Raw genomic sequence first — 27,418 nt, forward strand, 5'->3', positions numbered from 1 at the left:
AAAATCATTTGAATAAAGTTCCACACCCAAATTAGGCAGTCCCTAGACGGTTAATATTATTGCGCAATTAATCCGTTTGCATTGAAGATTATTTAGGTAGGTAATTGACATTTACGGTTATCGGCACGGATATTGAGCCCTGACCTTCACCTGCGCAGAAGCGATTTATTAGTTTATTGCCTTATGTGTCGCCACTCTTCCGCCGAGAGCTCAATATCCGTGCCGGTAACTATATTAAGAGTTTTTTTTGTATTTTTATTATTTTTTTATCTCGTTTTTGTAATTTTCCTTTTATTTTCTCATTAAGTGTGATACGTGTGCATCTGCGCAAAAATAGGTGATTTTTCTTTCTTTAAATGATTTTTAGAGAATAAAAAATTAATTGAACAATATTTTTATTGCGCAATTATATTGATTGTCTAGTGAGCGCCTAACACTCAATAATGAGAATGTAATAGGCATAGGCTTATTTTCAGTTTTAAAATTTTGTATCCGCAGTAAACAAGGCCATCAAACTTTTCGGTGGCCATAAAATAGAGAAAAATCAAATCCATATGATAGATTTTCGCCTTTAGACAAAAAAATAAACACAAAATTTCAAAAAATCATAATTTATATATTTATTCTGTTAGCATTATCCAATATTTATATGGTTATATATATCAAACAAAATATCTAGTTTGTAGGGCTGGATCAAAGTCGTGATAAATGTTGACATTCAATATGGCGGTATGTCGTCAGTGCTATGCTGTGTCGTGGTGAGATTTGATTATTTTATGGTTTCGTATTTATTTGCTTCCAAATACAATCGCCAATCGTCGTAAAAACTGTTAGCAGTCGCGTTGTTCATGTGTGATATTTCATTTGTCAATAACTGGATTAGATAGAACAGTATAATCTTGTCCCACGGCGTTGTAATTTTTACCCATCGCTGTATCGGATGGACGGCCGATGTCTACCTAAATAGTATTATTAAAATGTAACGATGTTTAAAAGCACCGCTTTGTTGTAATTCGGCGTTATTGTAAATAATTAGATTCGTTTTTTATTTGAGATAATACGTTTGGATGAAACAAGCTAACAAAAGTGTCTATTGCAGCTTGTGAATACCGAGTTATACACGTATAGATAGCAACAGAGTTATACGAATTTACCTTCAACCAAGTTAATGCACCACGGGCTCCGACGCAGCAAGCATTGAAGACATCTGAGGATTTAGCATAACAATAAGTAGTTTTATTTTGCAACATTAGTGGTTTTGGTGTATAAATTGTGACTTTTACGTTAAAGACTCAAAGTGTTCTTATGAACACAAAAGACTAAAAGAAAATGTAATTTTATGTATTAAATTTAAACCTCTACTGAAAACTGAACACCACAATATAGTTTCTTTCAAGTTTTTGACCAGGCCACTACTACGAAGCAATGTCCAGCAATCCTCAGTGGACGATCTACCAACCGCAAGATTCACACTCCTCGCCCTTACAAGATATTTTAGATCTCCAGCATTCTAATATGCAGCCCAAAGCATCATACCGTAATGGTGAGTGCATTTATCATTCATTTTACGTTTGCATACTTGACTTGCTTTTGTGTGTTGCATTTAACATCAATTGAACTTTTTTACATGAGGCTGTGCTTAACAATTTGTTGTTGGAAGTATCAAAGCATTGTGATATGTTGTATTTGAAATAGACTAGTTTCTCCAAATCAGCCAAGATAATAGTTTTGTGATGTACTCATTTCTTATTGAATAGCAATATAAACTTTGGATTCTTGAAATTCCTTCAGAACAGTATGTGTTATTTACTTTTGAGACATTGTCTACCTTATTACAAAACATGGTTTTAAGAAGTACCAGCTTTAGTAATAGGTTTAGTCCACTAACTCTGTTCGGGAGGGTGGTTTAAACATGGTACAAAAGCTGGTACTTTTTTATGACCACAGCTTATAATAAGGTGGTATAAGTTCTAATTCTCATCTGATTCCCATCCATTTAATCTTTCAAGATTGGTTCTCTTTATTCATGTTAGCATTCAATTTTCTTTATCATTTACCATCTTGTGAACAGTAAATTTTTTTTATACAAATAATCAATTATGAAAAGGCTACCTCATGGAGTACTTTTAAACATCTCCGTGTGTAGACATCTTATTTATGACAAAAAAGAAAATTTGATTTTGATCTAACTTCATCATCATATTACAGTAACTTTGTGTACTGTTAGTGAGCTATATTATATTTTTTCCGTTCCTACATATTGATTTCACTATTCTAAGACTATATAGTCTAGCTAAACTCTATTTATGAGAAAATAGTCTAGTATTGCATTGTGGCAGTTATTTCTCTCAGGCGTCAATAATAGTGTCTGAGATAAACCTAGAGATTGTTTTTAGTGCATAACTAGCTTCCGGACATGATTTGGAGGACAAACAAATATTATTTTGCGCAGACATTGATTTCATCAAATCCATACTTCACATGCCTTTATTTATTAATGTATGTATTTATTATGTTTCTCAAGTATTTAAAATGAATTTTACATGGTCTTGCCCTGATATTGTGTTAATACAAAATCAGTTACGTGACGATAGATGTGGTCTCTTGAAATAGGAACACCAACAATATTTACCTTTGAGCAGGCAAGACACCCACCCATTATAGAATAAAATCAAATGAGTCATACAATCCAAAATGTTTAATATGGGTAGAATTAAAAATAATGAAATCTGCAATAGTGCTGTTGTCTTAACATAGGTACAATACATAACTTTTCATTAAATGGGTTCAAGAATTTTGAATTTATGTTATCTATTTTTACGAATTCAATCAGGTACTTTAACAATACAATGAGACTAAAGTTGAGGTTTACATTAAAACATTAACAAGAAAAAAATGGTTATTTAATGTCAAGAACATGGACTGTGCAAGTCAGTTTTTATTTGATTTGAATTCTAATATCTAACAAACTCTTAATAAGTACTACAAGTCACCGAAATTCTTGCATATAATAGATTATAAATCATAGTTTTCTTTTGTTCATAGGTGAGTATCCAAGTTCGCCAAGGGATAATTACAACAGCCAGTCCAAGACTGGCAGTGGAAACCGCTTTTCTTTTGGTTACAATATTGACGGCTGCCATATGGGGGACTCAGTTTATTCTTCTGGCTCTACAAATAATACTTCATCTCAGCAATATGATTCAATGAATCACCCACCTATTAGAGAGACAGGCATTATTGAGAAACTTCTCCACTCCTATGGATTTATTCAATGTTGTGAGAGGCAGGCTCGACTGTTTTTCCACTTCAGCCAGTTTAGTGGCAATACTGAACATCTCAAGATAGGAGATCCTGTAGAGTTTGAGATGACATACGATCGTCGCACTGGAAAACCAATTGCATCTACGGTTACCAAGATTGCGCCGGAAGTGGTAATAAACATTATCCGTATTTTGAATAATGTTCTATTGTTGAGGAAACTTTACTTTTTATTGACAATCATTTTAGGTGCTAAGTGAGGCGCGTGTGACTGGAACAGTGACAACTGAAGTTAAGGGAGAAGGCTCTGGAGATAATACAGGAAGAATTTCTTATGAGAATCGTGGTGAATGTTTCTTTTTGCCTTACACTAAAGATGATGTTGAAGGTAACGTCACTCTGCGTACGGGCGACGCGGTGAGCTTCCAAATAGCAACAAATCAGAGGTGAGCGTCAACTGTTTTGTTTTTTTAATTATTGAAAGTTATTTAAATGATAAGTCATCTCCCCATATATTTATATTATCTTTTGCTGTGCCCGACAGCGTCCACGATTGTTACCTACTAAATAAATGTTTACTACCTAAGCCTACATTGTGGAATGCAATAAAAAATTGAGTATTCGAGTATCTAATGATAATGAAATTCTAGAGGCACTTTGGGAGCATGCCATGTCCGTTTTGAAAATCCCGTACATCCCGTCAAATACCACGGCGTGGTCTGTTCGATGAAGGAAAACTTTGGATTCATCGAGCGTGCGGACGTGGTGAAAGAAATATTCTTTCACTATTCGGAAACCAAAACTAAGGAAGAATTAGTTTTGGGTGATGACGTCGAGTTTATCATTCAGACTAGAAACGTAAGTAAGCGTTTTTGTTATGATTTAAAGAAGTGTAAGTTCATATATGAGTTTGTAAGTGAATGTGTGTGTAGGGGAAGGAAGTCGCTTGCAACATAACGAAGTTGCCGAGCGGTTCCGTAGTGTTCGAGGATGTGAGTCCGGAGATAATGCGCGGGCAAGTGCTGAAGCCGCTCGAGCGCGGGACCATGGTGCGCGTGGCGCAGAACGACCCGCTACCCGGCAGGATCCGGTACCGCGCCGCCGACCACTCAGAAGTTGAGGTAACCATTCATTAACATTATATCTAATGATGAAAATTAATTTCTTTTGAATGATTAACTTAGCTTTGAAATTCAATTTTATTTCATGTCACCTTTGGGCGTGGTCCATGTGACTTGAATTGTTGGTTACCTACTAATTTTATAATTATAAGCTCAGTAAAGTTAGCTTAGTTAATTCGCAACGCAACACCTATAAGTTCGAATGTAGTCTTAATATAGGAGCTATGCAAAGTGACAGTAATTTCACGTCTATACAATGTGTATTTTTCGGGTCATGCGATTCAGGCGTGACCTCGCGCTAACAAAGTCATCGTGGGGTGCATCTACTCGCAATTCGTACCTACGATCGACTTTTTGATAACATTATTATCTCTAAAAGGTGTTTTCGGTGGGATCTTACTATGCAAAACATTCCATATCTCTCTGATACTATTTCCTATTGGTACGTCATCTTAGTTATTGGGCTGTTGAAATCAGCACTATACTAAAATGCTGAAATAAAACATTTTGGATAACCCTGACTTTAAAGTACCTACTTGTTTATGAATGCTTGCGCATTCCTTGCATGGGAACTTGCCTTTTATCAGTAAGCACAAGGAAGTCGATCATGGTAATGACTGAAACCGTTTTGTCCAGGTGCCTTTTGGTGACAAGGACCAATGTGGCGAATTTACCCTGCGACACGGAGACTGGGTTCAGTTCCAGGTCGCCACGGACCGTAGGGACCAGTTGAAACGTGCCACAAACATCTCGTTGTTGGACGAGTCATTTAACGTGTCTGGTGAACGGTAAGACAGAATCTATTTACGTTTTGACATTGCATTCATGCCAACCTATTGATTTTGGTTTCATACTTCATCCGTAGTTATCTGATAACATTTATATGCGAAGGTTTCCATCCTTCTTGAATATATTAACAAACAAAACATCGCTTTTCACAAAAATAGCTACAGATGGCCATGAGATGTGTCTTTCATAACTTTGTCGTAATCTATTCATTTTCAACCTTAAGGCTAGCTTAGAGAGCACTCGTATATATAGGGGATAATATGTCGTCTTCAAATAAAATATTTATCAAAAATGGTTGATGGGCATCTGAAACTAGCTTAATGTTCAGGTACTTGGTAATGAATTGCTTATATCCATAAATCCTGAGATAACAGTAATAACACAACTTGTTTTGTAGCTGTTGCAGCTTTGACAGATGACGTTGCACGAGTCTCATGATATTTTATCGGGATCTATATCACCTTGTTAAATAATGATGCCAAGAAAATATTCTGTAGTATGATGTCGTAGCTTTTCTAAATGATCTTTTGTAATGAGCTGTTGACAGTACCTGTGTATCTAAATGACGTATGTATGTGCAAACAGAAGGGAGCAAGGAATCGTATGCTCTCTGAGAGATGGATTCGGATTTATTCGCTGTGTTGAGCGGGAACAGACGATGTTCTTCCATTTTGCCGAAGTACTCCGTCTCGGACAGGAGCTCAGCTTAGGAGATGAGGTAGGCATCATTTATATTTGTATTACATTTTAAATGAGATGATCACAGATTTTGCTAGTTTGACAATGAATATTGATAATTCAAATACAATGGTGTATTTTCTTAGTCGCATCGAATAACTATTATGTACAATTCTTAAAATGTCTTGTCAATATATCATTTTTAATAAGCGAAACAAACATGCCATTTAACGAATATTTGTTACCCAGGTGGAGTTTACTGTGGACCCAGTGAGCACTTTCTCAAACATGAACAATCGCCAGTCTGGCATTCGCATCAAGCACCTGGTCCCCGGGACAGTCAAGTTCGAGACTCTGATCGAGCACGGCGCGCGCGGTGTCGTCACTAAGGAAGCTCAGATGTACACGTCTTCCACTTCTAGCCCTACAAGATCCCCATCGGTAAGTACTCTACACCATATCTCACAATATTAGTCTATCATCTAAATAGTTTAATCATATTATATTATTCAATATTCATGTGTAAATCCATTTCACCGTCTCCTTCACTTTCACCATACTTCCGGTGAGTTGCACCATTTAACTATAACAATGACCAAAACCATTTTGGTCGTCAAATCGCCGTTTTGACCAATAATCAAGCCCGATTGTGGGTTGGTCATAGTTAAATGATGCAGGACACCCTAAGCCACATTTATTTTCCTTATTATACGTGATCCACGACAGCACAGTTTTTTTGGCCTATAAGTGTCCATGTAGTAGAAGAATGAACACACTTCCTGGCTGGAGATACTTCAGGGATAGCAATACTCTATCTTTAATCCTGCATATAGTCTTTAGAATCATTGATCATTAACGGAATTTGCACCAGTCTTTCATAACTATATTCCACTGTCCACGCCCTACATAAGCTTGACCCTTACGATTATATATAATGAGATCTTAGATCTCGTAGCATGAATTAGTGATGTTATTGGCAAAGAGAATTTGCCCTTGCGCCTATTCAAAGTTGTTTGCGCCTCAGCTATCCAGCGAGTACAAAAAATACATATATTATGTTGGAAGCTGTTTAATCATTTATATTAAGTTTAAACCATTTATTTTGAAAATCGATTTTGTAGAGTGCTGCTTTTTGTAGTGATGCTAGCAGCTTTATAGATTAGATTTATAGTGGGTGAATGTTCAATGGGAGGATGCCTGGAGCAGCAAGAATAACTTCTGAAAAATCTTTCTATGTTAGGTAATCCGCAGAATGTATCCTAACCAGGTTAAAAAAAGAAATCATCAAATCATTTACTTCCAAAAAATTAAACAAAGGTCTAAAAAACGTGTCTTACAAGTCCACTATAGTATATTATATTTATCTATTCTTTATAGATAAGCCAAAGTATGATGTTTATTGATGTATTTATAAATTACAATATTTATAAATATTATTTATTAAAATGATCTTTCGAATTATTTGCTATGAAATATTTCATTGTTGGATATCGAGATTCATTAAATTTTGAAAATTTAAGAAAGAATTAAATTGATTTAAAAATAAAGAGCCGCAATTTGATGATATCCGTTTCCATGATATCCCTAAAAAGGGTTTAGAAATGGTAAATTGCGTTCTTAGAAACTGTATTTTTACGAATGTGACCCGGAAAAATCGGGTTGGGTAGTTAGTTTCATAAACTTGGTTCTATTCGCTTTGTCTAAATGTTCCAAAGCTGCGTATTTGGACCAAGCCGAAAGCCCAGGCACAAACGCCTTTGCGTAAACTGCGAAGGCTATGTAAACTGGTAAGTTTCAATTTCTCGACTATTTCGTTAATCGTTGAGATACGGTCTAAGCTCGGACGACTAATACGAAGCCATCTTGATTTGCCCCACTGCTGGCATTGACTGCGTAGTAACGTAATTGTCACTGATTCTGTGACATCGACAGTAACTGGCCCGGTATGTAGGATTGGTTCTACAATTTTTCCACCCAAGAAAGATCTAAGCATTCAATAAACGATAATACTAAGCGATGATATAATTATTAAAGTGGCATAGAGAAAAATATACTTTTTATTCTTTGACCTGAGTCTCATAAATATCACTCGCACGTTTATCTGTAAGGCTTATTGGACATTGTTGTAATATATTTGTTTTCTCTGAACAGGAATACAATGGTGTGATAAGTTGGCAAGTAAACCAACAAACAAAGAAATCCCTGCCGTTTTCTTCAAAAAAATGTGAATCTAAGATGCTGCCCCGGACTGGTGACATAGTTACTTTCGACGTATTTCAGGTTTGAAACTGCTTTGACTAATTTCATAACATTTATAGATGTTTTCTTTACCGGTTAACCGTTTCAATAGTAAGACAATCACATGGTGACAATGGACATCGAATCATTTTATAGAAACTATCATAAAATAAATGTGGCCTTAACAATATCAAATTAAGATGTTGGCCAGGTGTTGGCCTCGCCCCGACTACTGACCTGACTCTTTTCCATACTGGAGATGTGCGAGAAATATCCTCAGTATTAGCTAAAAAATATACCATATGTATATGGCATATAATATGGCGATTTTACATGACTGTGCCTATTTTAACAGGTGAAGCGGACAAAGGAGTTGGTAGCCAAGTCAGTGCAGGTACAACACAGTCTGACTAACGGCAACAACAGCAGCAATGGCGCCGGCAACCGACCTCTGATGCAGGGCTTCATCGCCGCTCTCAAGGACGGGTTCGGCTTTATTGAAACTTCAGATCACTCTAAGGAAGTGTTCTTCCATTTTAGGTAAGTTTACTGTGAGTTGCATTAACTATAACGATAACTGAACCATTTTCAATTGTCAAATCGACCTATGTGCGGCAGGTATACAATACGGCTGTTTATCGCAATAGTTGAATGGTGCAATGTGGTCTAAGTGTGTATTGTCATGTAGCTCAATCGATTTATTGCTTTCCATTCCTAAGTGAAAAAAAGGCAACAAAATATTTTTCTAAAATTGTAAAGCTGTGATCTGTGCTCGTTGTGTTCTGTTTCTTTTACTATTACGTTTACCGACAATATACACGTCCCTTTTGCTTTATTATTTAAGCAAGTCTATGCAGTTCTTTTTAAAAATGTCTGGATTTTATGTTGTCGAGTTAGATATGTAATCACATTCAAACCTGACTGATTCGTTGTTGAAGTTGACACCTACAATGGCGGAAAGCGGTAACACCTACCTACATATTTCCAAACAAATTTACATCTTATTTTGACCATCTTAGAGATTGTATTTCCGAAATCAGGGAAAACATCGTAACGCTGTATAATATGTCAAATTATAGTTTAGGTTTGATCTATATTCACCGTGGCCTCAGCAGAACTTTCACTTGCATATTATTGAATTCCTAAGCGACTTCTGGCTATGCGAATAACTTTTCTGTTATGTAAAATATTTTGCTTGCTACCTACTAGCAATTCGCCCCGGCCTTACACGGGGATTGAATAAATATTATACCTACATTCTGTTCTACGTAACTACTGAATACAGGTGGTTTAAATTACATACGAATATTGATTGATAGAGAATCCGTGGAATCTATTTCCCGCAGCTGGATAAAAAATGGCCTATGTGTTACTTTTTCGACACACACACATACTTCCAAACTTTCGCAATATCGGAATCATATGGCAGCAATCGTTTTTTTCATACAAGAGACGATACGAGTTAATCAATTAGCGACCCTGTTATATGCCATATAATTTCTCCCGTATGATTGGTGTCATATAAAAATTGATCTATCTCATTATAAGCTTTAATGTAACTGCTTAGTTCAAAAGATTTTAGGATTACTTTAAGGTTTTATGTGTTATATTTATGTTTTCTATACAAAAGCTACGCGAACACTAATATTTCATCTGCATCTTATTGAAGACTACAATCTAAATTTCAAACTATTGGAACGGATAAGTGTATTTCTTTGAAATATCAAGAATTTTATCAAAGTAAAAGGCTACTGCTTTGCTCTAAAGCTGCACTTTTAATATTCCTGCTAGTCGTTCGCTTTGCGCATCAGTAGATTTTCTACGAAACTCAGCTTTATACATAATTTCTATGTCATATCGTGCATTTTCTGTGCTCTCTCTGGTGCTTCAGAGATATACGGAATATATTTTCACTTTGAAGTTTTATAAAGTTGTAATAATTATAATTTATTAATATTATTATTTTATATCAAGAAAAACAACTTCCAGTAATTTGGAAGGCAATCCGGATGGCTTGGAGCTGGGTTGCGAGGTTGAGTACACTCTGGGGCGCGTGAACGGTTCCGGAGGCGGGTGCGCGAGCGCCGAGTACGTGCGCGTGCTCCCTCGCGGCTCCGTGCCGATCGCCAAGCCGCTGGACCCCACTCTCAACGGCACTGTCACTAGAACTCTGCGAGCTCTCAATCCGGATCAGGCCCACTATTCCGGTTTGTAATTTTTCAAATCGTATTTGTTACTATAATAGGTACAAAGTTTTCGTAACACACTTCACATCTTTAATTTTTAATAATACTGCGCCAAATGATGGGAAATTGGCAATTAATGTGCATCAACTAACATTATTTATTTTAAGTTTAATTAGTTCTATAGTTGCGAGTACCAAAGAAGTTATAGATAGTCAGATAACCACTCTTATGAAGGGGTATGGGGTTATTGCTTGGGGAACTGGTTGAGGAGGTCAGATAGGCAATCCTCGTAAAATGCTGTACTCAACTGCATTAGGCTAGCCTGATGATGAAATGTCAAATTAAAGCAGTGTGAGATGTTACGAGTAGGTTGGATGATATTTAACATTTTTTTTGAGTTTGTCGAGATCTAACAGTATATAACAATTTCAGGTCTGATCCAAGTGGAAGGTGGCACATCTTACGAATTCGGTATCATGGGGCTGGCGTGCAAGCGTGAGATCCTTCAGGTCGGTGACCCCGTCACGTTCCAGGCCGACGTCGAGGGCCGAGCCACGAACATTGTGCCAATCAGGAAGAAGAGGCGTGCCACCGTCGATGCTATTAAAGGTACGTCCATTCTATACACTAGAAATATTATCAAATAATGTAATATTTACCCAATACGGAATTGTAACTTATGTATATAGTTTAAAGTTAATTTGCACTAGGATGTGCACCTAGGATAGGGATGCATTTCTCTAACCATACATTTTGCTTTAAGTAGAATACAGTATCGTTATTTGGTCAGAATGACTCTCAAGATAAACTTCATAAGAGGAAAATGGTACATATTGTCCAAAAGTATTTTATGGATAACATCCCCCTTTTTCTATCTCTCTTTTTTACAAGCTTTTATTTAGTTTCACCTGTCCCGTTGTCTGTAATCAAATCTTGCAACTTAAATTTGATCCACTTCCCGGTTTCCGATTGAGCTGAAATTTTGAATGCATGTATAAATCGGATGACAATGCAATGTTATTCTGACATAGAGCTGATCTGATGATGGAGCCGGAAGGTGGCCATAGGAACTCCGTAATTAAATGATGCAAACCTATCGAGTTTGAGCTCATTAGATTCGTCTTGACAAGTACTTTGATACTATATGGTAACCAGGGTCTGATGATGGAGCTGGAAGGTGGCCATAGGAACTCCGTAATTAAATGATGCAACCCTATCGAGTTTGAGCTCATTAGATTCGTCTTGACAAGTACTTTGATACTATATGGTAACCAGGGTCTGATGATGGAGCTGGAAGGTGGCCATAGGAACTCCGTAATTAAATGATGCAACCCTATCGAGTTTGAGCTCATTAGATTCGTCTTGACAAGTACTTTGATACTATATGGTAACCAGGGTCTGATGATGGAGCTGGAAGGTGGCCATAGGAACTCCGTAATTAAATGATGCAACCCTATCGAGTTTGAGCTCATTAGATTCGTCTTGACAAGTACTTTGATACTATAATAAAATAATCAAAACATTCATTTGGATATTACTTTTGTTCACGAAACAGGACGCAAACCCATTTTAAATCTATGGTCATACATTGTTGTTTTTTTGTTTGGATACAGACAATGGTGATTGACATTGACATCTATCTGTCACATTTTTGTTCGGATATCCACAGTGGTAATTGATCTATCTCCGACATATATATCACTAGCTGGTGCCCGCGACTTCGTCTGCACAGGTTTAGTATTTCGAACAATATGTTTACAAATTGTAGCCTATGTGTTATTCTGATGTATAAGCTATATTATTGTAAAGTTTCATTAAAATCCATTCAGTAGTTTTTGCGTGAAAGAGTAACAAACATCCATACATCCATACATCCATACATACAAACTTTCGCGTTTATAATATTAGTATATATCATTGATTGGATGGGTGACCCAATGCCAAGGTGAGCACTAGTATACTCGTGGGAATAACATGAAGAAAACAGAAACAACTACACAAAGAAAACGACGTTTAGAGAAGGCGAAATTGAAGAGACAGGAGAAGATTGCTAATGAAAGCGATGTTCACAAGCGGCAACGCTTAGAAAAAATTAGTTTAGCTACTGCTAAACATAGAGAAAACGAATCATTAGAACAACGCACACATAGGCAAAATACCGACAGAATACGTACACAAGAGAGAAGAAAAAATGAATTACAAGAAGAACACTTGGCCAGGCTCGACAGGAACAGAATGCTCAGGCAAGCAAGACAGTCATCACAAACAGCAGAGGAACGCATTGTAACAGCACAGAATGAACGGCAGAAAAAGACTAATCAGAGGAATGTGCAACGTGGTAGCATTGAGTGCTTTAATAATGCGATAAATACATTTTGTGATAAAGTGTGTAATATTTGCACGAAGAGATGCTATCCCCATCAAGTGACCAAATTTAAAATTAGTGCCTCATCTCCTACTTATCTTCCACGAGAATTACGCGAGAATAAAGAAGAATTGATGCTGTGTTACCGATGTAACAATCACATAAGTAAAAGTAACACGTCCGTACCTCCTTCTAAGGCATATTGGAACAGCTTGGAACCTGGGCCTATACCTCACGTTATACAACGTTTGTCGCAAACTGAAAAGCGCCTTCTTTCTCGGATAATACCATTTTTAAAAATTGTAAAGTTTGACGGCTTATTTGGACAATACGGATTTCGTGGTCAAGCAATTCTTTTTGCTCAGGATCTTTTCGAGGTTACCGAAAAACTGCCACATATGTTGCCTAGATCTGTAGATAACTGTGGAATTGTGATTGTTACAGAGCATCTAGAGAATTTAAATATTACTCGTGAGTTTTCAGTGTCTCGCGACAATGTGTTCGAGGCTTTGACATGGTTGGTGGCTAATAATCCGTTATACAAAGATGTCCTCATAGACAACAACGCAAACCTATCGACTGACGATCTGATTTTAGTTTCCGAAAACGCTTGTTTGACATCGCAAACTAACAGTCCGAGCGCGGTTCAAAATAATCAGCACTTTGTACAAATTAATGATGTTTCTCGTATTTTACAAGGATCATGGCATCAAGGAAATGCTGAAGTTTTTACATCGGGGTATGCTGGCGTGCAATGCTGTGCTATGGCAATGAGCAATATCATAAGAGTGTCCATTACTCCACCTCAGCAGTGGAGCAAAAACACTCTTGATCAAAACATGATAGAAGGAGATTCACTGTATGTCAAGCTGCGATTATTAAACGCTGAAAATCCTGCAGGTATCCAAATCGAAGAAGACGGTTATTTAGAAATAAGGCATTTCGATTTAGTAAAATCTGGATTGGAAATATTTGGTCGTACATTTGTTCTAGATTATGAGAGTGACAGTTCTTTGTTCGGAAGTTTACGAGATTCGGTAAATCGCGACAGTATTGGTCTACCTTTAAAAGATGCTCTGTGCAGGTTATTCTTGACACATCAAACTGGTATATTTATAGCTGCTGGAAAATCGTTTGGGGTTATTTGTTTCGACCAAAAGTTTTATTTAACTGATTCTCATTCATGCGGCCCGAAAGGGGCTAGAGCTAACAATGGCAAAGCATGCATGATTGAATGTAGAACAGTCGATGAGTTAGTACGATTATGTAAACGAGCTACTACCTCTCAAAATGTACCTTACACTTTGACATATGTGGCAGTGACAAATATATCCATCATCAGTCCAAATCACTCACCGCTCAGCACGCCACACTTACCAGTATTAACAAGACACCAGGAATGTAATAATGTGAACACTTGTACACAGCAGTCTAATCCGATCTCGGAAGCTTACTTTGATAAAATATCTTCTAAAGTGGAACACAGAATACGGACTAATGAAAATATATCAAACAACACCGCAACCAACGATGCGTATCTACCTGTACAAACTTCTATCATGGGTCCAATTGATTGTCATCAACCGGAAGTCGAAGATGAGCTGGAAGTATCTGGTAATATCAATAAAATTGTACGGAAAACGAAAGACAACATTGTAAACGTAAATCATGAACGGAAAGCAGAAGAATTATCTTGGTTTTACCTATTCCCGCACGGTGTCAATGGATTAAATGAAGAAACAAGGCAAGTACCAATATCTCCTCTTGATTACTATCAATACCGCATTCTTAGCGAGGACACTCGATTCCAGAGGAATGATTATTTATTCTACGCCTTATCAATGTTCGAATTTTATAGAATCAAATCTACGATTGCTGCTTGTGGAAAAAAAATTGAAGGACATAATGGTATGGTTGAGGATGTACATTTATATTTAAAAAATTTGAGAGGTTCCGCTTCTTACTGGCGAGCAGCACTAAATGATCTCGTAGCACAAATCAGGTGTCTCGGACCACCGACGTATTTTCTAACTTTCAGCTGCAACGATTTAAATTGGATTGACATGAGAAAGGCACTTTTGATTGCTGACGGGAGACCAGATGAAGATCCTACCAGCCTTAACATAATGGACGTACAGAAATTAATTGAATTATACCCAGTTATTGTAAGCCGGCATTTTATGGTACGAATTCATGCACTTTTAACGCTTTTAACACACAATCACGAAGTACTCGGCGGACAAATGAAAGATTTCTGGTGGCGCATAGAATATCAAAATCGCGGGAGCCCACATTTACATATGGTAATATGGATCGAAAATCACCCATCTTTTGAAACTGAAGAAGGCATTCGTCTCCTTGACCAAGTTGTATCGTGCCAATTGCCACCAGAGGATACCGATCTTTATGAATTGGTAAAAAAAAATCAAATTCATCGTCATACCCATACGTGTCAAAAGAACAATACCAATACTTGCAGGTTCGGTTTTCCTAGACAAGAATCCGACGAAACTGGGATAATTGATCAAACTACTGATGAGTATCTCCGGAATGGTGGCAGAATTTGTATTCTAAAGCGACGCCTAGAGGACAGATGGGTTAATAATTATAATCCCACATTATTAAAGGTTTGGAATGGGAATATAGATTTGCAACCATGTGGCTCAAATGAAGCAATAGCATATTATGTAGCAAAGTATATCTCTAAATCTGAACCAACGGCATTAGATTCAAGCCTAGCTCAGGCAGTGCGACAAATTCAACGTGAAGAAAGTGACACATCCCGAAAACTCTTTAAGGTTTGTATGCGAATTATGCAAGAACGACAAATCTCTGCTTGTGAGTCTGCATTTAGACTGTGTCATCTAAATCTCCGCGACAGCTCAAGGAAATGTATTTTCTTAAACACTCGCAAGCCGGAAGTCAGATACCGAGTATTAAAATTTGATGATTGCGGACAAGCAACAGGATACTGCAATAATATCTTTGACAGGTACGAAAAACGTCCACATGACCACCCACAATTTGACTTTATTAATATGAGTTTGCTAGAATTTGCAATGCTTTTTGAGCCTTATTATATCAAAAAAACGAATGATATGAGCAATGACGATTCCGTAGATGACCATCAGCATCAAGAGGAGACCTCCAGAAGACGACTCATCACATTGACCGATAATACTAAGCTTATAGTACGAAATGTTCCAGCGACGGTACGAGTTCCATATTTTGTAGCAGCAACAGATCCCGAGAACTATTATTATAGTCTGTTGCTACAATACATGCCGTATCGCAATGAATGTGAGTTACTGGAAGAACACGACTCCGCTCAGGAAGCATTCCTAGCAAAAGAAGAATTCCTTCGCCAAACCAACGAGCGTATGCAACTTTTTAGAGAACGAGACCGACAGCTAGAAAATGCGTTTAACCAAGTTCACGCATTTCGCATTCTCGACGAAGAAAATCTACAACCTAACGACGAACCCATTGATGAAATCGAAGCACCTGAACATTGTATGGCTGATGATGAGTTCAATACGTCTTGCAGAGCTATGAATGCTGATCAGGCGGAAGTGTTTCGATTTGTGACACGAAATATTCAAGAGCAGATTCAAGGAAACGACAACAGACTGAGGCTCTTCATAACAGGGAATGCAGGAACTGGTAAAACATTTTTGTTCAAATTGCTGAAAAATCAAGCCAACCGTTGCCACGCCAAGACTGTCGTTAAAGTGTGCGCTCTAACAGGGGTTGCAGCGCGTTTGATTGGAGGCTCTACACTTCATACTGCACTAAAGCTACCTGTGCAAAAAGATGGAAGGATAACCCAGATGCCCATGCTGACGGGAAATTTTCTCAGATTGATGCGGTTACAGTGGAAAGATATACAATTTCTATTTATTGACGAAATATCAATGGTCCCGTATGAGATGCTTTGCATGATCGACTCTAGATTAAAACAACTTAAGAATAGTGAAGAAATGTTCGGTGGTCTTAATGTGCTCTTGTTCGGCGATCTAATGCAACTGCCTCCGGTACGCGGAAACCAAGTATTCGATCAACCAGCAAGAATGGTTCCAGCGACACATTTGTGGCGCTTGTTCTCTTTAATAGAGCTAAAAGAGAACATGAGACAAAAAGGTTGCGACAAGTTTGTGAATATATTGAACGCTTTAAGAGTAGGTGAGCTGACTACCGAACACTTTTCTGATCTTATGCAGAAAGTACCTTCAAATAGCTCTGGAGAGTTCTCGATTGAAAAAGCTCTACGTATTTACCCAACGAATCAGCAGGTCAATAAACATAATTCAGCCGTTCTCGAACATTTTAGGAAGAAGAATACACAAATGTTTAAAATAATAGCACAAGACCAATTAATTGATGGATCAAAAAAGAATGATCAGATTGATATTAATAAAATAATACACACGGACATTAACAAAACAGGAGGTCTTCCAAAAGAACTAGAAATATTTGTTGGTGCTAAAGTTATGTTGAGGTCTAACGTTGACGTTGCTAAGGGACTTGTGAATGGAGCAATAGGTCACATCACTGAAATCATATGGCCGTATTACAGACGTGCTCAACTATACGATAGCGATGTACCATCGGTTCGCGTAGACTTTGGTAACGATGGCATTCACATAATACATCCTAAATCAGTTCAATTTCCTGCTAAATTTAATCACGGCACAGCTGAAAGAAGAATGCTCCCGATTGTCTTGTCTTGGGCTTCAACTGTGCATAAAATGCAGGGAACTACTGTAGATCATGCTGTTATTTATCTAGGCTCCAAATTGTTCGCTGCTGGTCAAGCTTATGTAGCTTTAAGCCGAGTTAGGTCTTTAGCAGGTCTTCAAATCGAAGAACTTGACTGCTCCAAGTTGACATCGAAAAAACCGTGTAATGTAGATGCATTAAAAGAAATGTACAGAATGAGAACAAATAAATAACAAGGGATTTCATAATTTCAACATTATTGATATTTTTATTAATCAGTACATATTACATACTACGAACTTCATAACTGAATAACGCTGCTACGCGCTGCGAACTACGTCGTAGTAAATCTCGAATTAAAAATAGAGGTACTAAAAAGTTATAAATAAAATTAAAGAAAAAAAAAACCTTTTTAAAAACAAGCTTTTATTTAAATGCCCTAAAAAGAAAAAAATAAGCATTTTACACTAAAACTTTTACTGTTAACTTATAACGTCATTTCAAAATTAACACATTTGACACAATTTATATATTATAAAAGCGTGTCGCGAGATCTAAGTATTCGTACCTGCTGCCTATTAAAATTATAAAACTAAGAAAATACGAATCCTTAGTAATACGAATACTTATATTATAATATATTCTCTATAATAATAGATCTCGCGACAAGCTTTTATAATATATAAATTGTGTCAAATGTGTTAATTTTGAAATGACGTTATAAGTTAACAGTAAAAGTTTTAGTGTAAAATGCTTATTTTTTTCTTTTTAGGGCATTTAAATAAAAGCTTGTTTTTAAAAAGGTTTTTTTTTTCTTTAATTTTTATTTGTTAATTATTTCCAGTTCTTTATTTATTTTAAAATACTTTGTTTTGTTAATCTATGAGCGTCAGGAATAAATATATATTTTTCAATGTTATTTGTGCAGGAGGTTTCGGTTTCCTGTCTCTGGAGGCTGAAGACAATCGCCGTTTATTTTTCCACATGTCGGAAGTACGCGGTAACCCGGCGGAACTGCAGCCCGGCGATGTCGTCGAATTCGTCATGTTGACAAACCCTAGGAATGGCAAGTCTTCGGCTTGCAACGTTGTCAAAATTGGGTACGTAAACATAATATTGTTTTCATACTTTTCATTATGCTGTTACTGTGGGCGTTTTTGGGGCTGTCGGCATCAAATAAAAAGTAAATCCTTCGGTGCATTTGTACAGTTTAACGTGCCATCCGAAACACAGTCATTGGAGACTTAAGATATACTTAGGGTCAATTTCAAATACCTAACAAAACAAAACAAATTCTATACAACTAAAGCGAAGCTGCACGAATGCGCACGTATTCGCCAGAATACGCTTGAGTTTATCGTCACCAACACCGACGCAAGCCCATTTCCGATTGATGTCCCGTAGGCTCGATAGTTGCGCATCAATACACGAGAATGCGCGGGCGCTTGTCAGCATCGTTGACGAGCAGACTTTTAAAATCATAGAAGTAATGTGTGCGTTACGCTGTGGTGTTTAGGGTGAATTTGTTATGTTCAGTTTTTGAAAGTCTCTTTGAAGCGCTTCGACTCTGCTCTAGTATAAATTGACCCTTAGAAAGTACATACAAATTTAGAAAAGTTGCATTAGTACTTGCTTGACCTAGAATCCAAACCACGGCTTCATACTTACGATTACCCCCTACGTACAAAGTTATAAATTTGACCTGTTTATAATGTTGTAAGTCGTGGTGGCCTAGTGGGCAAAGAACCAACCTCTCGAGTATGAGGGCGCGGGTTTGAATCCAGGTCAGGCAAGTACCAATGCAACTTTTCTAAGTTTGTATGTACTTTCTAAGTATATCTTAGACACCACTGACTGTGTTTCGGATGCCACGTTAAACTGTAGGTCCCGGCTGTTTTTGAACATCCTTGGCAGTTGTTACGGGTAGTCAGAAGCCAGTAAGTCTGACACCAGTCTAACCAAGGGGTATCGGGTTGCCCGGGTAACTGGGTTGAGGAGGTCAGACAGGCAGTCGCTTCTTGTAAAGCACTGGTACTCAGCTGAATCCCGTTAGACTGGAAGCCGATCCCAACATAGTTTGGTAAAAGGCTCGGAGGATGATGATGATAGATAATGTTGTTATTGTGTATGTGCAGAGCTAAAGGCTTCGGTGCGGGCAAGGCGCGGTGCGAGCGGCCGGAGCGGCTGCTGGCGCGGCTGCGCACGGCCTCGCAGGAGGAGGCGAACGGGCCGCGCGTGGTGGTGGCCCGCGCCCCCCGCGGCCCTGACGGCACACGCGGCTTCCGCAAGCGTCGCACCGTCGCTGGTAACTGCAACCATATTCATCACGTTTTAACTTTGTTCAAATTATTGTCTTTTAACACAATCTATGGTTATAATTAGGGCCCAGATAAATATATATTAAAAAATTTAAAATATGTACATGAAATATGGAAAAAAGTATGGAGAATAAAATAATAATACCTTTCATAATTAAACATTGTTTACTGTGAAAAAATATTATAATTATATACAACGAAGTCCTTCTTTAAATTATCAAAATGAAAACTGACGATTTGGTCCGAATACAGTCTTACAATTTCAGAATGATCTGCCCCCGACACACTCTCAAAATCGCGTAAATTAAAAATATGTATTTACATAATAATCCGGGCTGTAGTCATAATAATATTCCATTTATCAGGCAACCGGCACTGTCTCGCCTTAGAACATACTTATTTCTAGCCTGTCTTGTAAAACAGTACTCCACCCACTTACATTGTTTTTATTTATTATTGTATTGTTGAACCTACAAATAGTATGGGCATTTAATCTAACTTCTGTAAATATTGCAAGGAATTTTTAAATGAACTTATGCTGGCACTTGTTATCCCTTAATGACCACCCACAAAGAATAGAATAGAAGTTTATTCAAAGGAAGGAAAGATGAATGGAGATGTCATAAGGCATGTAGATCAGGCGCCCTCTTGTAGGTCAAGTAACGTACGCTAAGCTTGATCAAAACGAAATAGCAGTAAGCAGGCGTTCGGGTTCCTTATGTCATCTCCACTTGTCATTTTGTTCTCCATGATCACACTAGCGATACCAGAGAGCACACTCATGGCGAGTCAGTCTTTTTCTTCTTGCCTAGTCAATATCAATCGATTTTACCCCACTCATGTAGTTAATAGTCGTATGATAATTTATTTTGTTTTATTTTCAGAACAATTAGCTGAGAATAATTAGAAAAAGATCAAGAAATCAGCACTAAGGCCTCAACCATGTAGGTAAAACATCTTAATGGTTTGATTTTCCACTTCAAATTATTTCATTGTATTCATGAGAGACTGACTTATCCTCTTTTCTTTAGCAGCATTTAGGAAATTGTTTTGTTATTTTTACTAATTCTAGGTGATTACTATAAATTATTGTCAGCTGTCATTAATACAGATCAAATACACGTTAATATGTATAACATCAATAAGCAAGGTACATATCAATTAAACAAACCAATTTGAGTTGCTTAAATGCAGTTTGATTTATATAATAGAGGTTCTTTTTCGTATAGAGACGTTGTTCAAAATTCCGTTTGCACCATTCCTTGGTCTATGTAAATGTTATGGTTTGCCAAGTTCAATATGTATATGTATTTGTGTGCGTTGTCGCGACACATGCCACATGAAGGCGACGTGACCACACCGAACAGCTAAGCATCTGTTTCCAATCTGTTCGCTGTATTGGGATTGGCATTCGAAAACAATGTAAATATTTATAGAAGATAGGTATAATGTGTATAAAATGCTCATAATCAAACAACCCGGCTAGTGTATGAATTTATTGTCAATGAAGTAACAGGAGCTAGTGTCTCTATATGACATGTCGCAACGGTGTCTGCAGTTGGAAATAGATTTTTCGACGAAGCTTAGTGTGTCTTAAGTTGTCTGTATAAGTAAGGTGCGTGATGAAGTAATGTTATAAATTGATGGACATTTGATACACGTTGTTGCGGTTGTTGTTACGTTTAGTAGATCTCTTTATGCGAAACATACTGTGATCAATGAAAATTTGTTGTGCAATAAAAGATAGGATGTTGCCCTGATAGGGCAGTACTAGTCTGTTAGTATTATGCGATCCCGCTTGTCACACGCTCGCGCTTCATCTGATATGTGTCGTCGTACATTGTTCTATTGTGATGATGGCTAACCTTCATTAACGAACAAAATATTCATTGTTAATCGGAAAAGCATTTATACAATGAACTGGAATGGAACCAAAGACTGAATTAAAATATTTATAACGGTAATACTTATTGGTCTTCTTCTTCTTCCTGCCCTGTTCCCAAGTTATTTGGGGTCGGAGCAATATGTTTCTTTACTTCATTTTTTGACAACATATTGCTAGTATGGTCTAGCTCTATTTTTATGACCGGCCGCCTGCCTGATGTCTGCCCTCCTTGGGAATGCAATTGTTTTTTGTTTGGATGCCACCTGAGGATTTGCCCAAGGTGCTTAATGTTGTGGGTCCTTGTGAACCTTCCTGTAGTTACTTGTGGCCATAGTTTTTTGAGAAGATTATAATTTCACGGAAAATGTTTTTAATTTTGTAAAATCTAAATTTTTCATGCTAAACGAGACTTTAGTCTGACAATTGTTAATAATTTCATATTCAATATACAATGTATGAACAGATTATCATGATAAATTGTAATGGCACTGTATCGTTAATATGGGCCGACCGTTTTTTTTGCAGTTGACAGTTTATTTATTTATACTTTACGTTAAAACAAATTGACAATTAATGGACAATTATTGATGTCATTCAGCAAATACATGGGTATTCTTCATCATCCTTTAGAAAGTGACAGCTGTCAACTGCACAAAAGACGCGGTGGTATACGTACACATCACAATTTGACATAAGGAACCATGTTCATGGTGACTATTGCGAAATACATAAATAATACAATTTATCTCTCTTTTTAAAGTTTGTAATATTCCTAGGAAATATATAAACTTGCTGATCTTGTTATTTTCTGGTTACATATAGTCTAAAAATATTTATTGACTGCAGCAAGAGCTTTTGCACCGCGAATGCAAACGTTTCCAGTAACGAACGATGCTTGTATCATGCAAAAAACGAGCCATTGACTGTTTAATGCGTAGTATTTTCTTCATCACTACTTATATTCTCTTTAAATTGGCATTAAACCTGTCTTCTGCTGTTCCGTGTTTGCGTGATGCACGTTAATATTCATATTGGATATATTTTGTTAATTTTGTAGTAATTTCATTTTATGTCATACGTTATTATCTCAATAAAAAGCTTTATACCTCATTGTTGAACAGCAATCCACTGTCATCCCTATCATTGTTAGTTGTCGGCGATGTTATGTAGCTGTTACGATCGCATACGGGACTTGCAACCAATTCGGTGACACACTACTTGCGCTATATTTTATATAAAATTGGGTTTAGTTCAACAAGCGGGGTCTAAAAAGGGCAACTAAATATAAAATACAATGCAGTTTATGGAAATGAGTTAGCTGGAATTGCGTTGCAAGTCGTGATATGCTCTTATGATCTTCATTGTAATGTGCTTAGGCACGCTTTTTTATACACTGTTGTGCTGTTTTCATCTTACCATGTTTAATAGTTGGGAAACCAAGAAAATAATCTCGCCTGACGTAACGCACATACCCATAAAACTATAGTACATAGTTTTACCTCGATTATTGTTAGATTTAATGATAAACACCTTGAATCCCTTAAGGACTTATGATCCTGTGATAGCTGTAACAAACAACTGATATATTAAATAGTGATGATTAAATTTTTAAGATGCCTTAAATTATTGAAATATTTGAGCCTGTGTCTTGTGTTATTATAAAACAATTAGTTAAAGGGTTTTGTTATTGATTCTTTTGAAGTTAACTATAAATATTAAAAATTATGACATAAAACTCATATCTGTATGCACAAATGCAGTAACACTTCATCTAGAGGGGTAGCGATACTGAACCTGCGAGCGACAACTGTTTGTCTGCTGAGTTTGAAAACTGAAGTTCGGCTTCGACTGTTTCTCATTTCTATATAAATGTGTGACAAAGCAAAATTACGCCATTTTTTTTCTTAAAAAATCTGCTTGTGTCTGTGGGTATGAAGTAGCAAGTTCTTGTGACCGGCCTAAAATACAAACAGGTTGAGTATCGCTAAAATAGTTCGTATAGTATACACTATTAGGTACTCAATTTCGCGTAAACTATCCCTAGTAAGGTTTTCAAACAAAAGTCCACCTTTCCGTCGAGAATTTCATTTGATGGGGACAATCGTTCTTAGATTTGATATAAGTGTTGGAGTGAGACTGAATGAGATTTTTTATACGTGTTTCTTGAAATAATCCGAAATCTTGAATAGACCGGAGAAATGTCATCCAATAAGATTAATCTTAGGAGGTGGTTTCAGTTTTAATACGAGATCTCATTGCTTAACGTTTCTGCGTTTTTGCTCGCTTTTCGGCTCTCGTCAGGCTGCCTAACGTCCACCATAGTTTTCGTCATCATATCTGACAGATTCCACGACGATTGTAGTCTTGCAATACTCAATCTATCTCGATCAACTATCTGGTTTTTATTTCTTTTTCAAAAGTAATGCAGGTCTATTTTTTTTATATCTCGTTCAATAAAAGTTGTTAGTGTGTATGGTAATAATTTATTTACTTCAGTCTGTTACCAGATCTACGAACGATTTAGCGTTATAGTACCATGTACCGCATTTTTCGTTTTTTGTGTTAGAAAGCCTTTTTTGCGGACTGACATTCGATTAAGCAATAAAAAAATGTGTTCACACGTATTTGTACGAAGCGCAAATCAGCTTTCGTTGACATAGTACCCATTAGAATATTACATGTTATGGTTCGATGTTCTCAGCAAGCAGGTTGTCACAACGGGATGTAAACTTGCTACGACCCATCATTATTACAAACAATACGATATACTTATATTATTAGCATTGTTTTTTATTTTTTACTTGTACAACCAAATATCAGTGTTCTTGTTAAGATATTCTTGCCGGTCTTGTGTATGGAAGTTAATAAGTACCACCTGCAAGGTTAAATATGAATCCTTATCAAATACAAATAAAAAAATTGACTTCTTAAACTAAATACATTCATCCATCATTGCAAGTATGGCTACTGTTTCGGCGAACAATTCATTCGAACGACTTACACAGGTGATTTTCTAAAGAATTTAAAGTAACATTTGAAATTTAGCACTCAGTGTGGTCTCTAAATATGAATGAATTTAGATTATGTCCTATAATGTCCCTAATTATTTGGAATGCATATTCAAAACGTCATGCAATGTAAATAATGCAATGTAATGATATTCTGATATATGCTTCCTCATATTAATTTGTTTATTTAAATTAAATATTTTTTTTACCTAAATGGCATTTGTTTTATAATGAACTTTAATCACTACTGCGCTTGTCTTGTTTGGACTTTCAGACCTTCCGTGTGTGGTACCTTTGATTTCTGTATGTTACCGGCAATCTGTATAATTCAGGCTTTTTATAGAATACCTAGGTAATGTATAAAATACCTGGGACTTCCAGGCAATTTTTGAAATATTGTATTTCATTCTATACAATGCCGGATTATAAACATTGCCTATAACATATACAATTCCTAGAGATTGTATAGAGTCATTGCTGTTGTACCGGTAATCTGTAAAATACTTAAAATAGGACCTGATGTATAAATATTTATCAATATAAACCTACGAAATGACGAGTAAATTAAATATGTCCTATAACCATAAGTTAACTTTATAAAAATAAAATATTACTAGGGTGCTCCTAAAAAATAATTATGGTTGTGCATTTGCTGTATAGCAATATACTTTTATATAAAAGATCTAGAAAGAAAGAAAGAAAGAAGAAAGAAAACTTATTTATTGACACAAACCATACATACACATAGAAAAAACAAAACAAAAGGACAAAAGGTTGCGTCAAATAGGTTGCATCTACTTCATTCATTGTGAGTCAAAAAATTTAAGGAAGAGATGTTCTTCTTCAAAGGGTACCTAGAAGTATATTTCTCTTAATACAGCAAAATCACAAAAAAAAAATAGCTAAAAACTAAACACTTCTGGCTGCAAGTAGTAAAATTAAATTTTCTTAAAACTAGGTACTCAGTTGCGGAAACCTTTAAAAACTTGAGAAACAAGATTTAAAAAAAAAATAAGCATGACTAATGTCCAATTCATGTGTTAATTATTTATTATTATAATTGTATATCGCGCACATAAAATGATATACTGCATCAAAAATCGAGAGAACGGTGCTAAAACAAAAAAAGTAAATAATGCCCACTTTCGAGTTATTCAAAATTAAAACTGAACAGTTAGAAATATATATATTTTTTAATAAACCAGGTGATCCTCATCATCACACGTTCTTCATAATCAAGCAGTGGGACACGTCATTTCGTCTTATACATAATCAGGTTGCTAATTAAGTATTATATAGAATACCTAGGCAAAGTGTAAGTCATATTTCATACAATACCTACAGGTTTTTGGTATTTTAACATTACCTAAGAATTGTATGTATTACCGGATTGTAGAGATTGTCGGTATCATGTACACACGACCGGATAAATTTGTCATTTTTGTTTACAAATCTTATAGGAGAAGGAATGTTATGTAGGAAGTTTAATAGTTATCCAGGAAAATCTTTTGTAAAGCAATACGAAAATTGATATTAGTCTAAGAGTAAGTTTTAAGATGTAAAACATACTTTCACTTATCACAGGGGGCAGTGTTTTACACCTTGTTTAAATTTACGTAATGTTTGCACTATTTTTACAATTATACTGTCTTATCTTGGATGTTTAGTGTAATCTTTGTAATAAAAACGACGGATGACACAACATTGTTAATGGCAATTTGACATCTGAATGTTCTGGCACGTGATCCCAGAATATAGTTCTAATTTATGATTAAGTATAGTGAAGTAATTGTTTAGAAGTTGCTTCTTCGGCGAGAGCAATAATTACACGAGTATCTTTGTTACATCTATACGTTGCTGTTAATACGATGTCATCGGTATTAGAGAACACGTTTCCTATGAAATGTGTACGAAGTGGTGTCAAATTGTCGCTCCACGAACTATTTATGAGTACTTGTTAAGTGCTTAAGCTTTTCTAAATATGTAATCCCAAAGAAACAATAGGAATTTTGAACAAACGTTATATGCTTTACGCTTAAAAACTACAGTCTATTATGTTGTATCAAATATAATATGTATGCCCATGTAACCAATATAATAGTCATAGTGAAAATGATGTAATAAATAATCGAAATACTTGATGTTGTAGTGTATGGAACTTAAGCCCCGGATCATTTCGGGTATAGGTATTATTATAAACTAGTCTTAAACATTTACGCCCGGGCGCCTGTCACGAGCAGATGTATTTTTAAGCTAAACTGCTAACAAACGAACTAAATAAGATCTGATAAGGGAACCTTTGTATTTCTCCTTCGCAATCGAAAGTTTCAGTGTAGCTACGAATTTGGCGAACCAGTATAAATATATTCAGTGCCTAAAAGAACCTCTGAGAAATGAAAAAAAAAACAAACTAAATGTGAAATTATTTAAGCATTTCTGAAATTACAAACTTTGATTAATCATAAGAGTTTATTTTTATTTAATTCTTCGATTGTATTCTTTAGACAACTATCTATGCCAAATGTTTATACATCACTGTACATTTTTGAAAATTGTGATTAAACCAATGTACACCATCATTTTCGTTCTCCCTTAATTTATTATGCAGCTGCATAGTGCTTGTTACGACCCACACTTATTTTTTAAACCTATCTAGAGTAATTTATCTAAACATATCAAGAGCTCAATAATGCTGAATGCGATGGTACATATTTGATTAAGTTTTTTGAAAATACCTTAATATCAGAATGGGTGACCGGCATTTTGGTGTTCTTTATGAAAATAACATTATAGACACCTTGGACGTGATATCATAGTAAAATCGCTTTAGAGCTTGTCAGTTCTAAGCAG

General features: G+C 36.3%; 1 protein-coding gene across 7 annotated transcripts; it reads left to right on the forward strand.

Moving 5' to 3' along the window:
• The first annotated feature begins 516 nt into the window (after nt 1-516).
• Unr (Upstream of N-ras) lies at nt 517-27,147 on the forward strand. 7 transcript variants are annotated; one of them, XM_049837886.2, is made up of 18 exons: nt 517-758; nt 1,100-1,230; nt 1,398-1,543; nt 3,046-3,434; nt 3,511-3,707; nt 3,912-4,119; nt 4,194-4,382; nt 5,019-5,170; nt 5,757-5,889; nt 6,099-6,290; nt 7,565-7,636; nt 8,001-8,129; nt 8,443-8,627; nt 10,062-10,294; nt 10,706-10,882; nt 18,286-18,457; nt 19,493-19,662; nt 20,560-27,147. In XM_049837886.2, the coding sequence occupies exons 3-18, from the start codon at nt 1,426-1,428 to the stop codon at nt 20,580-20,582; spliced, it is 2,739 nt and encodes a 912-aa protein (XP_049693843.1). In that variant the 5' UTR covers nt 517-758; nt 1,100-1,230; nt 1,398-1,425; the 3' UTR covers nt 20,583-27,147. The 7 variants fall into 7 exon arrangements, with proteins under 7 accessions (XP_049693843.1, XP_049693842.1, XP_063890550.1 ...); XM_049837885.2 differs by having other exon boundaries at nt 517-1,024; nt 1,100-1,543; XM_064034480.1 differs by having other exon boundaries at nt 1,100-1,543.
• Nucleotides 27,148-27,418: the final 271 nt, after the last annotated feature.

Source organism: Helicoverpa armigera, chromosome 1 (genome assembly GCF_030705265.1).
Source record: "Helicoverpa armigera isolate CAAS_96S chromosome 1, ASM3070526v1, whole genome shotgun sequence".
In the NCBI taxonomy this organism is placed as follows: Eukaryota; Metazoa; Arthropoda; class Insecta; order Lepidoptera; family Noctuidae; genus Helicoverpa; species Helicoverpa armigera.